Source organism: Tremella mesenterica (assembly GCF_000271645.1).
Source record: "Tremella mesenterica DSM 1558 unplaced genomic scaffold TREMEscaffold_8, whole genome shotgun sequence".
NCBI classification, from domain to species: Eukaryota; Fungi; Basidiomycota; class Tremellomycetes; order Tremellales; family Tremellaceae; genus Tremella; species Tremella mesenterica.
In genome coordinates, this window is record NW_006711232.1 from 133,040 (window position 1) to 145,911 (window position 12,872).

Genomic DNA, 12,872 nt, shown 5'->3' on the forward strand with positions numbered 1-12,872 from the left:
CCAGTCTCATCCCACTGTAGCTTCTCAAGACATTACAGCAGAACCAGATTCCCCATCATCATCCATGGACATTGATCCTCCAAGTGTCGTTCCCACTGTTGAACGCTCTCCCTCACCCGAGGTTCCGCAGTACTGTCAACTAGAAAAGGCTCAGTCAGTCATTGCCGAAAGACTAGCACAAGTTCAGTGGCGTTCGGGGGAATCCTTTCAACCTCTCATCTCCGTCAGCACATTTCACGATGTTGATAGCCTTTCGGACGATCTCCTTGAGGACCTGTGCGACCAGATGGAAGCTATGTTTCATGACATGGCCGAAGATGAGCATAAGGGCTTGAAGATGCAGGGTGTAGACTCCACATTCGGGTCAAAAACGTTGCGTAAGTTCTACGGAAGGAATGAGTGGTACACCAATTTCGGAATCGATGATATCTTGCTTTCGGTGTCAGCTTTCATCCGAAATTGTGTGAATCTGGGGATTGGAATGTCTGACCCCATACCAAACTCGTTTGTTTACCGAACCCTAGCTGCTGGTGACAACTGGAACCCATACATACCTGGAGGTACGCCATGGCCTTCTCTGGGCAAGGACGGGCAATGGAGGAAAGAGAACACAGTTGGGGTTCTGATGTCGAGCTCCCATTTTGAGACACTGGTAATCTTTGGGCCACAGAAGCTGGTGTTGATGTATGATGGGGCAGGGGGGACTTATGATTCGGGAGAACAGAAGAAGGTAAGTTGGTCATTCAAAATTACTTCAATGAGGTGCAGCGTCACTGATCAATAGCAATGGTCACGCCTGCTAGAACGCCGTTTGTCCTGGGAAGTCAGAAAAGGCATAGCAACAGAGGCTGAAGCTATGGGTTGGTTGATTGCTCCAAATTCTCAGGTGAGTACAGTACTACTCCCAAGCTCAATAATGACGTTCAGGCTACCAGGGATAACCTGGACTGGGTTACACAAGTGGACTCACACAGCTGTGGTCCTCTAGCATGTGCCGCTGCATGTCTTCTTCTCCAGGGAATCAGACCGACTGCTTCTGTGCTTGGGGTGAAATCATCAACTCTGGCTAGAGGTGAGAGTAGAAAACTACGAACAAGTGTGCTTCAACTGGTGCTTGCAATGGCTGCACGGGATCCAGCAAATGAGTCTATATTCAGTCCGAAAGTGAAAAAATTGATGGACAAGTCTGTACCTTCCATGACTTACTACATAGATCGCCTGTAGAGAGGTATCACAGCTGGTTGTGCATGAATATAATGACTAATATACCTCTGGATGTAAAAATACACTTGGTTTGATGCAGATTGGGGCTTGATTATCTTTCCCAAGTGAGTCCGAAGGCACTCCCGAAACACCGAAAACCCCTCCGAAAGCACATCTGACCATCTCATGTATTCCAATATTGTACTGCTTAGGGTCACTAGTCATTGTGTCTACCCAGTGCTTATTTGGATAGTCATAAGCTCTCTTGCAGTGATATATGCAGCCATGACTGTCCGAAATTGGTCAAGGCTGTCCGAAGTCGGTCCGAATTTTGGGGACAATTAATCCTACTACAAGGATCTCTCGCTCACTGACACAAGAAACAGTGAAGTATCTCTTGCAGGGATGTATGCAACATGAGCCAGGCTGGAAGAGTTCAGACATGGAATGCATTACACAGGCTAGTTCACACACAGATGAGACATTTGGACCCCAAACATAGAAAGACCGAAACATGAAATGAAAACACCGAAACGGAAACTCGGCAAAATGAACAAGTGACAGTACATACAAGGGAACTGTAACACGGATTTGATTGGCTACATTTAATCTTGAGAAGAATGGAGATCTGCATTTGTGGGGATTGTGGGAATGGCATCATGAGGTGTTGGTCCTGAAGAAAGTACATTTTCGGAGTTGGAAGGGTCATTTTCGGGATTCGGTGCGGTATTTTCGGAGTTTCGAGCGGTGATCTTGGTGGAAGGGAGATCAAGACTGTGAGCTCTTCTTCGGTCAGAGTACTCGTTCGGCTTCGCAGGGGAGGTCCTAAGGTCAAAGCGGAATTGTTGCCGAGCCTTTTCTTGTTTGGCCTCTTGGAGTTCTGACTCAAGTTGCCTGATGGTGTAGTTGGCCGATTCCCACTCCTCTTGATCCACTTGAAGGTCCGCCCGTAACTTCTCATTTGCTCCCTCCAACTGCGCTTTGAGTTCCTTCAACCCTACATTCTCCATCTCAGTCTCATTTTGCAGGGCAGCGGTAATTTGCACAAACTGCAATGCCTCGTCGATTTGCTGTTGCATTACTCCCTTAGCTGCTTCAGCCTCCGAAAGACGAGCTCGGAGAGTTTCCAATTCGGTGTTTTCCTTCTCAGCCATCTGTCTGGCCAGATCTGAACACCGCTGTTCAGCAAACTGACGAGCCTGAGCCTCCTTTTCCTTATCCCCCATTGCACTAGCGAACCTCTGGCTCATAGTCTTGAGCCCTTCCTGAGTCTCCTCCAACTGCTTTCGGATTGAAGCAATTTCGGCGTCCTTTTCGGCGGTGACTCGGGCAACAGCATGATCTCTCTCCTCATTCTTATCAATCTGCTCTTTGTACAGCCGGTCCAGTGTCTTTACCTCTCCTTGAGCCACATCTCTTTCAGAAACCACCGAGTCATACCGCGCTTTGAATTCACTCCATGTCCCATTGATAGCTCTCACACCCGAAAGTGATTGTGTGACACTTTCGGAGAAGGCTTGATGACGTCCTCGGTTGATTTCTCGGTAATAGTCTATCATTTCGGAAACTTGAGCAACCATTCGGGAAGAGAATTGCTCCTCAAACTGAGCCTGAGTCTCTTGAAACTCACTCATACGATGCAGACACTGTTCAACTTCGGGCATGGTAGACGGTGGAGCCGGGATGTAAGGGACAACCTTTTCGGGTGCAGGCTGGTCCAAGGAAGGGACAGTGGGCCTTTGGGTCCGAAATTCGGGCTGGAGTGGTGGGTTCATTTGAGGGAGTTTACTGACCACATTGACCGAAGTGACAGGAATGGAGGGTATCTGACCTGGCGAAGCTGTGGGACCAGAGCCAACGAATTCTGAATGAGAACGAATGAGAGAAGTGGGAGGTGGAGTCTGAGGGGGAGCCGATTGGGAAGCAAAGAGTGGAGGAACTATGGGCTTCGGAGCCATCGTGGGTTTCGGAACATTGGTTGATGGGTTTGGACCAGGAAGACTCTGCACACCTGATCGACCCAGCGCTTCTGCTGTAGCCACTGCTTTACCTCTGCAAACGTATGCAGTGAGGTAGGTAGTGGGGAGATTTGGGGAGGGCCAGAGACGAGAGAAGAAGACCCAGGTTGAAGGTTTGGAGGAGGGCCTGCTTTCGGAGCAGGGGAGGGGCTGGGGAAGGGGGCCGGTGTGACACTTTTAGCTTGGTGAGGCGAAGGGATTGTTGGTGATTCTTGCAATGTAACACCCAAAACCGATTGTGTTTGTGCTATAAATGGGTCTAGAGCAGAGGGAACGGCCTGTTGTCGAACAGATACGGCAGGAGAAGGAACAGGACCAACAGGGGACATTGTGGGCACCTTTTCGGAGGTAAGATCCATTTCGGGCTGGGGAGGACCTTGTTCAATGGAGAACGGACGAGCCCGTTTCGGTTCGGCCTGGGACTCTTCTACATCCTCCAGGGCACGCTTGTTCACAGGAGGATGAACAGGACTACTTCGGACAAGTATCGGAGAAACCCCAGCTGGCAAACCTGCAGAGAAAACGGGGGGGGCGGTTTCGGAGGGTTCCTTTTTGGGAACAACATCGGCAAATTTTGGAGGGCGGGGAGGGAATCGTGGCCTCTCATTTCGGGCTGTAGATGGTTCCGGTTGAGGTCCTTCTTCCCCATCATCTTGACCCAAGCTGGAATCTTGAACAAGAATAGGACCAGCTGGAGAAGACAGTTCTGTTTCTCCCTAAAAGTCAGCTGCTGAGACTTGCTTTCAGTTCGGAACCTAGAAAACTCACCTCCGAACGAGGTTGCTCTCTAGCAGACGTAGGCGCTTCGGTGAGAGGTTTCGGAGAAGGTCTGACAACCCATTTCGGACCGGGTTTTGCAGCATCCCCAGCTGCGACAGTGCCTCCCCTAGCAGTCCTACGCTTGTCCTTCGGTCCTACCGGTTGCTGCAGTGGCGCATTTGAGAACCCAATCGCCGTGGAAGCTGCAGGGGGAGCTTTTTCTTTTCCCTTTCCTTTTCCTTTTTCGGGAGGGGGGGGAGAAACCGATTTCTTGGGAGCCGAAGCTCTTGTGGAGCGTGTTGTGGTGGCTGGCCGGCGAGGTTTCGGAGGGGAGGGATGTGGTGAATGTTCAGAGTCCGATGAGTCCGAATCAGAATCCGAGCTGTCCTCAGGCTTGTCCTGACCTTGTGATGACTTTTTCGGTCGTTTTTCACTTTCGGAGGACTCTTCGACAAGGAAATTGGTCGGCTTGCCCTTGAGGGAGCAGGTGAGAGGGGGCTTTGTGGAGTTATAACAGTGCACACAGACACGAAACTTTCCTTCGTCCCAACGGTTGAGAAACACTGGTCGACCATCAGGTACATTGACACATTTCACTTCGGGATGTCTGAGATCAGCATTGAGTTTCGTTAATTTCTCCCGAATTCGGGAGCCATATTTGATAAACCAATACTCACGTGTAATTGAAAGCCGAAACACAAAACTGGACATGACAGTTTGGCTTTGTGGCCGACTCATCCGCCGAATAACATCGTGACCCTCTAGTAATCGCCCGAATACCCTCTTCCTTCATTTGTTTCGGGGTAGCTTCCCGAAGTCCTAGCTTTTCAGCAAGCTGAGGAAGATACTTCGGCTCTGCATGCCACCAGGGCTGGAGGTAGAACCCTATCTCAGCTTGAAAAGAACGAAGTGATTTCTCATTCTTCCAAATGGGGTGTTGTGGCTGAAGATACTTTTGGAAGTGAACATGGTCGGGGTGTAATTTGTAACCCTTCGGAGGGTTTACACTGGATTTATCTGTTTTTGGGTCGAAGGGGTTCGGCATTTTGAGAAAGAGGTCAAAGAGGTCAGAGAGATTGGGAGGAAGGGGGAGTGGGAAGACTCTAATTTTGATGATAAGATAATTCGGACGAGCCAAGGCGGAAGGTGAGATGAAGCACACAGATGCAGAATGAGCAGTGAGATCAGTTGAGAGTGAGCAGTGGAGAGCAGATGAAAAACGCTGGCTAATGTATGCTGGAAAAAGATATGAAGATGCTGAAGTGAAGTGAAGTGAAGAGAAGAAGTGAATTGAAGGAATGAAAAAGGGGGAAAATCGCGTCAGCCCGTGTTAGTACTTAGTAGAAGTTCAATCAACACATCACCATCAGACACGTCAACATGATGGATCCTTAAGAGAGTTTTGTGCATTCAGAGGATGTATTACCATGAACATGAACATACATACATACTTACATACATGAAAGAAGCTATTCACTTGGGTAGATTGGTAGTCAGTAGTGAGTATGTGACTATCACCGAAAGCTCCCGAATTCGGCCGAAAGGGGACCGAAAAGGAAGTAGGATTTCGGGCTGGGGACATTGCCCATGCCCCTGTGGTCAATACTCCGAAAGCTGTGCCGAAAATGGTATGAATAGACTCAGAAGGCGTCAGGCATTCCAATGATATCAGAAAAGCCACGGAAAGATGATTTTTTAATAGTGAAGGTATTTGGGTCAGTAGTGACGGGATATGGGAGTTGAACGTCGTATTTTGGGAGAAAGTGGCAAAATTTCGTCGGGATTAATTCGAGTTCCGTCGGGATTATCCACTTTTGCACACGGTGGTCACCGTGTGCGAGTACGGCGCCTTTTTGCTTCCGTCCGCATTTAGTAAGTCTCCCTCTGCACTGGGACACTCCCTCTACTCTATGCATTTGACAAATCACTCTACTATTACATTCGACTAAGCTTCACATCCATACATCCATCTTCATCTTCCCTCACCACTCTATCTGTCTCTTTTGTATGCGTACCCTGTTTTGCTCATAAATACGTCGACAACTCTTCCATCAAAGGCCTGGTGCCTGTTCATCTAGGGATATCAACACCTCTCTTTACTGCCCACGTCCACATCTTCATCCACTCACACAACATGCTTGTCGTCGAAGCCGTGCACAACTTTCGTGCTGAGCACGACGATGAGTTGAGTTTTCTCGCCGGTGACAAGATTGTTGTTATGGAGAAAGATGATGCCTTCGGGGATGGCTGGTGGAGGGTATGTCTCAGAAACAGTCTCTTTCGGATATCGCTCACCAAGCAGGGACGAAATGAGAAAGGCGAAGAAGGTCTTTTCCCCGCTACCTACGTCTCAGAAGATCATCCAAACGATATCGATCATGTGAAAACGGATAACGATGGTACATCTATACCTCTTCCCCACTCGCCCACTCCACCCGCAGTTAACATCGAAACATCGGTCGTGCCACTGCCACAACCTCAAACAGCCAAAGGTAACCTTACGGACGGTCCACTTCAGACCGTCACCACATCCGTCGAAGCCGTCACTACTGGCGTTAGCAATGTGGTTGGAAAGACCATTGTGGATATACAAGATGTCATTGAATCGATGGTGAAGCCAGAAAGCGATGATGATCAAGAAGTCGGTATCGGTCAGAATACTCGAGCACGGTTGGCTGCACAGGCTAGAATTGCAAATGAACACCGAGAACGACAGAGAGTCAGCGGAGGTATCACAGGTCTTGTATATTCTGACGAGAGTGAAGACGACGATGATGATCGACCACTCGGTCCACAAGTCATATTCCCTACAGCGGAGCCTGCTCCCTCACCTAACGGAGTAAGACAAGACTCTCCAAATCCTCCCACACCCGCATCGACGCAACTCAATGGACAAGATCCTCCCCGGGGGCTTCAGCCATCTCTACCGCTGCCCGCTACCCCGCCACCTGAAAAGATCTCGGGTGGTACTCCGACGCGCCCCCCGAACACTTGGTCAGTCGAGGAAGTTGTCAATTGGATTAGATCCAAGGGCTTCGATGAGGCAATATGCGAGAAATTCCATGGTGAGTCCATGATCGTGAAAATATACTAATAGGCTAATGTTCAGAACATGAAATCTCTGGGGACCTGTTACTCGAGCTCGATGCCAATCTTTTGAAAGAATTGGACATCCCTCAATTTGGAAAAAGACTACGGATTGCTCAAGCTATAGCTGAACTTCAACGACCATCGTCACTTGTATCAGCATCATCTCAGCAGATGTCTCCCAATGGGATGCCCCTCCCGCCCTCTTCAAATCCTTCATACAGAGGTATGAGTGCGCCCCCTACCGCTTTGGCTCAACCATTCATGACTCATTCTCCTCCCGCTCAATTCTCCGAAGATGGTTATTCCGCTTGGTCGCACACGAGGAAACCCAGCATGACACCCTCGACTATGCCTCCTCCGATGGAGGCCATCAGTGAAAGTGCTACCTTTGCTTCTCCTCATTCGAGCATGCCGGCCAATGGGACGAGCACAGCGGCTTCAAGCTTGCCCGCCAGTCCCATCACACCTAATTCTGCGACCGTCAAACGAGAATCTACTGGCTCTATGGGTCATAAGAAGGGAAAAGTCAGTGTCGATAAACCTGACCGGCTAAGTTTCTTCGGTAGGAGTCGCAAGCCTGCCCCTCCGTGAGTGTTTTTTCTGTTTTGAAGATCAGTACTTATATCAGTACAACCCCTGGTATGGAGCAACGTAGTTCTTCTAGACTCGGCTTTGGCAGTGGTGGAAATCGTGTTCATCATGTTCAACCAGCCACCCCGGAACAACTTCGAAAACCCTCTTCTGGGTTAGGTTCAGCTGCTGCTTTGAAACAAATTGGCACTCCTGATCATTCTGGTTACATGAAGAAGAAAGGTGAAACGTATGGTGGTTGGAAGACCAGATTCTTTGTTCTCAAAGGGGCGCATTTGTATTATATGAAGAGTGAACATGTACGTTTCGTATCACTCTGTATTTGAGAAGAGCTGATAAAGATAGGAAGATCGTGTTAAAGGTCATATCGATCTCCGAGGTCATCGAGTTATCGTCGATGAAAACACTCATCCCGGTTCATACGGTTTCCGACTTATCGGTGGTGATAAACCTCATTTCTTTTCTTCATCAGAACAAACGGCCATTCGACAATGGATGAAAGCACTTATGAAAGCTACTATCGCACGTGATTATTCGGTACCAGTGACTTCATCTTGTAATATACCTACTATTCCACTTGCTCAAGCACAAGCTATGAGTCCTCGACCTCCTTCACCCGCCACACGTGATGCTACACAACGTGCTACAAGAAGAGAAAATGTCAATCAACTCACCGCACATGATGCTAGTGTTCTCATGAGTCTCGATACTAGTTCAGGTCAAAGACGTCGTGCAAGTCAAACATTAACCGTCACACCTACTCGACCTACTCGTGATATGAGACGTTCTTCAGGAGATTTAAGACGTGTTTCCGGTGGTCAAGTACAACAGAATGTCAGTTGATTATGAATTATATATCATGTCCAGTTGACTCGCAGGTAATTTCCGTTCATGTGAATGACCCAATACAAATGGAACTTATCAAATGGGTCAATAGTCAATTACCACCTCAATCTCCTAAAGCTCAAAATATACCTGAATCATTCATAAATGGGGAAATCATCTTTCATCTCACTCAACATTTAACAGGGATAGAACCTAATCCTCCTGTTCCTTCCGATGCTTTCAACCTCGACATCGATGGTCATCCCGGTATACCAGGATTATTCGCCATGATGGATATGTTGATAGATAGTGGGATAGATACCGCAGGAGTTAGTATCAACGATGTTCGATCTGGTGATGTCCCAGCTATCACTAGATTATTGGAGAGTATTCAACGGTTCAGTGAGATGAAACAGACTGTTTAGTGATAGGCCTTTATTTTTCGTGTACGTTTTCCACATTAATTATTCTCTTTTCAGCAACGTACGCGATAAAATGGGATTGGTTGATGAATGATGATATTCTGATACTTTGGTACTTTTCCAAAAAAAAAAATGAACACAATTTGCATTTTGGCAACAGAAAGGCATACAAAGATGCCAGATTACAGCTACAAAGATTGTCACGATTTCATCAGTCCCACCTAAAATGTGGTATCGTCCATTATCAAAAACATCCACAACACATTCAAGGAGCTTCTTTGACGATTCGTTGAGCTCGAGTGGCGAGAGTACCATTTCTCTTCGTAGGCATGGTTCTTCTTCTCGATACGGTCACTGGGGAAGGATTACGTGGATAAGAAGGTTTTGGATCTTGACGTGATAAAAGAGCAGTCCTAGTTTTACTGAAATCATTTGAACGTACTTCATAACTTCCCGAAGCTTCTTCGTCTGAGGATGAAAGATCCATCAATCGAGATTGATTGGGACGTGGTACTTTCGGAGGTTTGGGAGGTAACAACATAGCCTCCATCGATGGTAAATGAGGAGAAATAGTGGGTGATGAAGGTTTTGGTACTGTCGTCCTTTGAGATTTTTCAATCACGTAATAACCACCTTCAGGAGCTTCATCATCTGAATCGGAAGGTAACATTAGATCTTGATCCGCTTTGACAGGTTGTGGCTTGTTACTGGATGTACGAGTGGTATTTGGTTCTCGTGAATTTCCATTGACTCGTTTTTTCTTTTTCCTTGGTTTCTCAAAAATCAACAAATGGTCAATTTTGAAGGAAAGGAGAAAGACTTACAAGTTGCATACCTATCAAGAAATTATCTTGATGATCGATCAGAAACTCTACGACTTGTTGTGAGAGTACATGTTCACTGGGATACATTTGATGTGCCGGATGGGAGATGATACCAGGTTGGAAGATCAGTGCAAGGTCTAAATGTCAATCACCCACCCTGGTCAACTCTAGTGATATTTGATCGGGAACTCACTCGCAGCGGTCATGAGATTTTTATCAGACTTTTTGGCGATGACACTGAGGAGATCTAAGACGTAGAGAAGTAAGAATTGATTGACAGGGGGAAGAGATCGGATTAGACGTCTGTAGGATTTGATAGATACTTCGGGAGATAGGTTGGAAGCTGCAACGGTGCGGAACTGAAAGCTATCAGTGGTATCCTTTATCAATTAGTGTATCTACTCACGTCTTTGTAGTAGTCGTTGGGAATGATAGATTCCTGTCATCAGTCATGATAGTTAGCTCGCAGATGCTGAACTCACAGGCATTTGAGTCAGAAATCTGATTATCAGCATGGAGTGGATGAGTGGGTAACGGACTCACCGCCTGAATATAGTAGCGACATCATGAGGCGAGAAAGGCAAAGATTTCCAATCGATGTTCTTCCCATACTATTGTCAGAGACTCTCACAGAATCAGTGATAGTGACGAAGATATACTCACCTTAGGACCGGTATCAAATATCTGTTGTAATTCTCGCATTCTCTTTGCTGAACCAGAAATCCGAAACACGCCTTCCACTTCGGTGGCATTTTCTTTCAGATATAATCCACATTTAGCCACCACGATAGGTATCACCCTCATCATCAATACCCCAAACTTATTGAATGAAACAAACACCTACCCCCAAACGTAGAGACTTCCATCCGGACCAGCTGTTGAGATTTGCACCGCTGCATAACGGATAGATTCATGTAACGGAACTCCAAAAACCAGCCGATCGTCTGTTCGTCCATCAGCCAAAGACTCTTCTGGCAAACCGAGGATTTTTCAGTTTCAGCAGCTCACCTGTGACTTTCGCTTCTGAACCGCTACTTCCAGACCTATCTCTAAATCCTTTCCACCAAGATTTCAATCCTTGCGATCGCTCGTGGTCTGAACTATTATTCGATTTCACTTTTGTCATCGGTGCTGAGGAACCATGATAGTCTGGAGATGTAGCATGATCACCAGCTACATAGTTTGTGACTGAAGGATACGCCACTCGACCTTGAGGCGGCGCGGGTGGAGGTCGCGTAGATACCATTTGATGATATGTTGAAAGATGAAAAGCACAAGATTGGAGAAATAAGATGGTAGATAAGAGAGTAAAAGTCAAGTCTACAGATGATATAAAAGATATAAAAGAAACATGAGGATGATGCAAGAATAGGTTATGTAGGTCAATAGCTGGATCCAGCTGGAACGGGGGTGTGAGGGATGAGTGCGAGTTCTCTGCGTCATGTCAGCGGCTCCCCAGGTCCCCCCAATGGTCAATGGACCCGGTCCAGACAAAACCAACACAATAGCTTCTAGCTGCCACATCTGGACGCGACTCTCGGCGTTATTACAAGCGTGACAAAACACCGCAACCACCTTTCACCTCCTGTCGCTTCAGTTCAACCTCAGTCGTCAATCCAACCTTCGACATCATCTCCCCGTAGTATCTTTCTCAACAAACTCAAGTTCATTCTATCCACACATCAAGCAACCTTTCTTTCTCTTGATTCATCAGTTTCTTGTCACCTAGTTTGATCCTTCAACATGTCGTCTATGGACATTGACCAGCCTCTCGAAGACGTGAGTTCAGTGGCGACTTTTATCTAGCGAGGAATTTCAGCCGATGTTTTGTTTAGATCATAAAAGCCAAAGGTCGTACCAAGAAAGGCAAGACTGGTGGTAAACTTCAATCTCGTGGGAATGTTCAACCTCGAGCTCGTCATCCCGCACCCGCAAAAGCGACTCCTGTCCCAAAGGCGAGACCTGTGGGTGCGGAGGCATCAAAGATTATCATCAGCAACTTGCCCGGTGATGTCAACGAAGCTGCTGTCAGGGTAAGTCACCTCACTTCCTCAACTTTTTACCATCATCGGTCTGCTACAATTGATGGAATGTCGCTCATGAAAAGGATCTGATGCAATCCACGGTGGGACCGGTCAAAAGTGTTCAGTTGCATTACACCTCTGCGGGTAAAAGTACTGGTGTTGCCACCGTCCTCTTCCGTAACAAGGGCGATGGAAACAAGGCTCACGCTGCATGTCAGTCTTTGTCTCTTGCGCCGCCAAAAGCTGACAGGAGAAGACCACAACAGAATGGTCGATAATCGTTAGTATTCCCACCTGTCGATGTCTAGGCGGAACCATGATTCTTGCTCCAAACACTTTCCCCATCATCATTCTTCTGTGTGTCTTGTCGGTGGGAACATCGAGTATCAATTCGATTGCGCATCGTGCGAGACCAGGGCTCATCGTTCACCTCATGGGGAGGTCAAGGAGATCACCTATTTCGGGAACCGGATTGGATACCAACTTCAGGCTCGGGATGAAAGCCGTGAGAATTTAGATTTTGGATTTGTCGCAGATATCCTCGCGAGAGAAGGTTTCACGCCACTCAATTTCTGTCTCTCCATCATCACGTCCTCCTGCGCTTTGCGAGAAACAACGATACTGACGACTGTCCATTTGATCCCTTCTCACCCCCATCTCACTACACATCTCTTTTCGCCATCTTGCTTTTCGTAATGACTGTCGACCGCGCCCAATACGAATATTGGATTCATATTTCAGAACGCCCAATGAAAGTCGAACTCGCTTTCGACCCGAGTCAACTTCAATCGCTGGCTAGTCGAGTGGCTCCTGCCCCCGCTCCGCGTAACGCTCCACGCAACTCGGGTTCTTCTCGCCCAAGTGGACGTGGTCGTCCTCGCCAGACCCGACCTGCTAGGAAGACCGCAGACGAATTGGACGCCGAGATGAGCGTGAGTGTCAAGTCTATATGTTACAATATCATGATTGACTACTCAGGCTTATAAGGAAAACAACGCTGCTTAGGGGGTTGGTAGCAGAAATGTGGTATAGTATGTGAGGACGTCGTCGATCGTTTGCCAAATACCCAGACGTTTAAACCTTATGTTCATGCAAGTCGTTGTCGGTTCGTCTACC

General features: G+C 47.4%; 5 protein-coding genes across 5 annotated transcripts; 3 read left to right on the top strand and 2 right to left on the bottom strand.

Moving 5' to 3' along the window:
- Positions 1 to 64: 64 nt before the first annotated feature.
- Positions 65 to 1,224, top strand: TREMEDRAFT_63367 (uncharacterized protein; the record flags this gene model as incomplete). The annotated part of the gene is made up of 3 exons (XM_007005690.1): positions 65 to 730; positions 785 to 886; positions 928 to 1,224. 3 exons carry the CDS (start codon positions 65 to 67, stop codon positions 1,222 to 1,224), a joined length of 1,065 nt encoding a protein of 354 aa, XP_007005752.1.
- A 584-nt stretch (positions 1,225 to 1,808) lies between these two features.
- TREMEDRAFT_63368 (uncharacterized protein) lies at positions 1,809 to 5,025 on the bottom strand (the record flags this gene model as incomplete). The annotated part of the gene is made up of 4 exons (XM_007005691.1): positions 1,809 to 3,255; positions 3,324 to 3,937; positions 3,990 to 4,587; positions 4,658 to 5,025. 4 exons carry the CDS (start codon positions 5,023 to 5,025, stop codon positions 1,809 to 1,811), a joined length of 3,027 nt encoding a protein of 1,008 aa, XP_007005753.1.
- A 908-nt stretch (positions 5,026 to 5,933) lies between these two features.
- TREMEDRAFT_74205 (uncharacterized protein) lies at positions 5,934 to 9,014 on the top strand. The gene is made up of 6 exons (XM_007005827.1): positions 5,934 to 6,237; positions 6,283 to 7,045; positions 7,090 to 7,657; positions 7,699 to 7,960; positions 8,007 to 8,495; positions 8,540 to 9,014. Exons 1-6 carry the CDS (start codon positions 6,115 to 6,117, stop codon positions 8,909 to 8,911), a joined length of 2,577 nt encoding a protein of 858 aa, XP_007005889.1. The 5' UTR covers positions 5,934 to 6,114; the 3' UTR covers positions 8,912 to 9,014.
- Positions 9,015 to 9,173: 159 nt separating this feature from the next.
- On the bottom strand, positions 9,174 to 10,978 carry TREMEDRAFT_63370 (uncharacterized protein; the record flags this gene model as incomplete). The annotated part of the gene is made up of 9 exons (XM_007005692.1): positions 9,174 to 9,683; positions 9,733 to 9,869; positions 9,926 to 10,091; positions 10,139 to 10,171; positions 10,215 to 10,233; positions 10,276 to 10,343; positions 10,396 to 10,531; positions 10,577 to 10,676; positions 10,741 to 10,978. The coding sequence occupies 9 exons, from the start codon at positions 10,976 to 10,978 to the stop codon at positions 9,174 to 9,176; spliced, it is 1,407 nt and encodes a 468-aa protein (XP_007005754.1).
- A 355-nt stretch (positions 10,979 to 11,333) lies between these two features.
- TREMEDRAFT_57251 (uncharacterized protein) lies at positions 11,334 to 12,869 on the top strand. The gene is made up of 6 exons (XM_007005666.1): positions 11,334 to 11,511; positions 11,568 to 11,765; positions 11,840 to 11,969; positions 12,013 to 12,036; positions 12,498 to 12,688; positions 12,735 to 12,869. Exons 1-6 carry the CDS (start codon positions 11,476 to 11,478, stop codon positions 12,759 to 12,761), a joined length of 606 nt encoding a protein of 201 aa, XP_007005728.1. The 5' UTR covers positions 11,334 to 11,475; the 3' UTR covers positions 12,762 to 12,869.
- Positions 12,870 to 12,872: the final 3 nt, after the last annotated feature.

Coding starts and splice junctions, on each gene's coding strand:
- TREMEDRAFT_74205 (XM_007005827.1), top strand. CDS start 6,115: ATGCTTGTCGTCGAAGCCGTGCACAACTTTCGTGCTGAGCACGACGAT. Junction 6,238..6,282: donor TCGGGGATGGCTGGTGGAGG/GTATGTCTCAGA, acceptor CTCACCAAGCAG/GGACGAAATGAGAAAGGCGA. Junction 8,496..8,539: donor GTGGTCAAGTACAACAGAAT/GTCAGTTGATTA, acceptor GTTGACTCGCAG/GTAATTTCCGTTCATGTGAA.
- TREMEDRAFT_57251 (XM_007005666.1), top strand. CDS start 11,476: ATGTCGTCTATGGACATTGACCAGCCTCTCGAAGAC. Junction 11,512..11,567: donor TTGACCAGCCTCTCGAAGAC/GTGAGTTCAGTG, acceptor TGTTTTGTTTAG/ATCATAAAAGCCAAAGGTCG. Junction 11,970..12,012: donor AAACAAGGCTCACGCTGCAT/GTCAGTCTTTGT, acceptor TGACAGGAGAAG/ACCACAACAGAATGGTCGAT.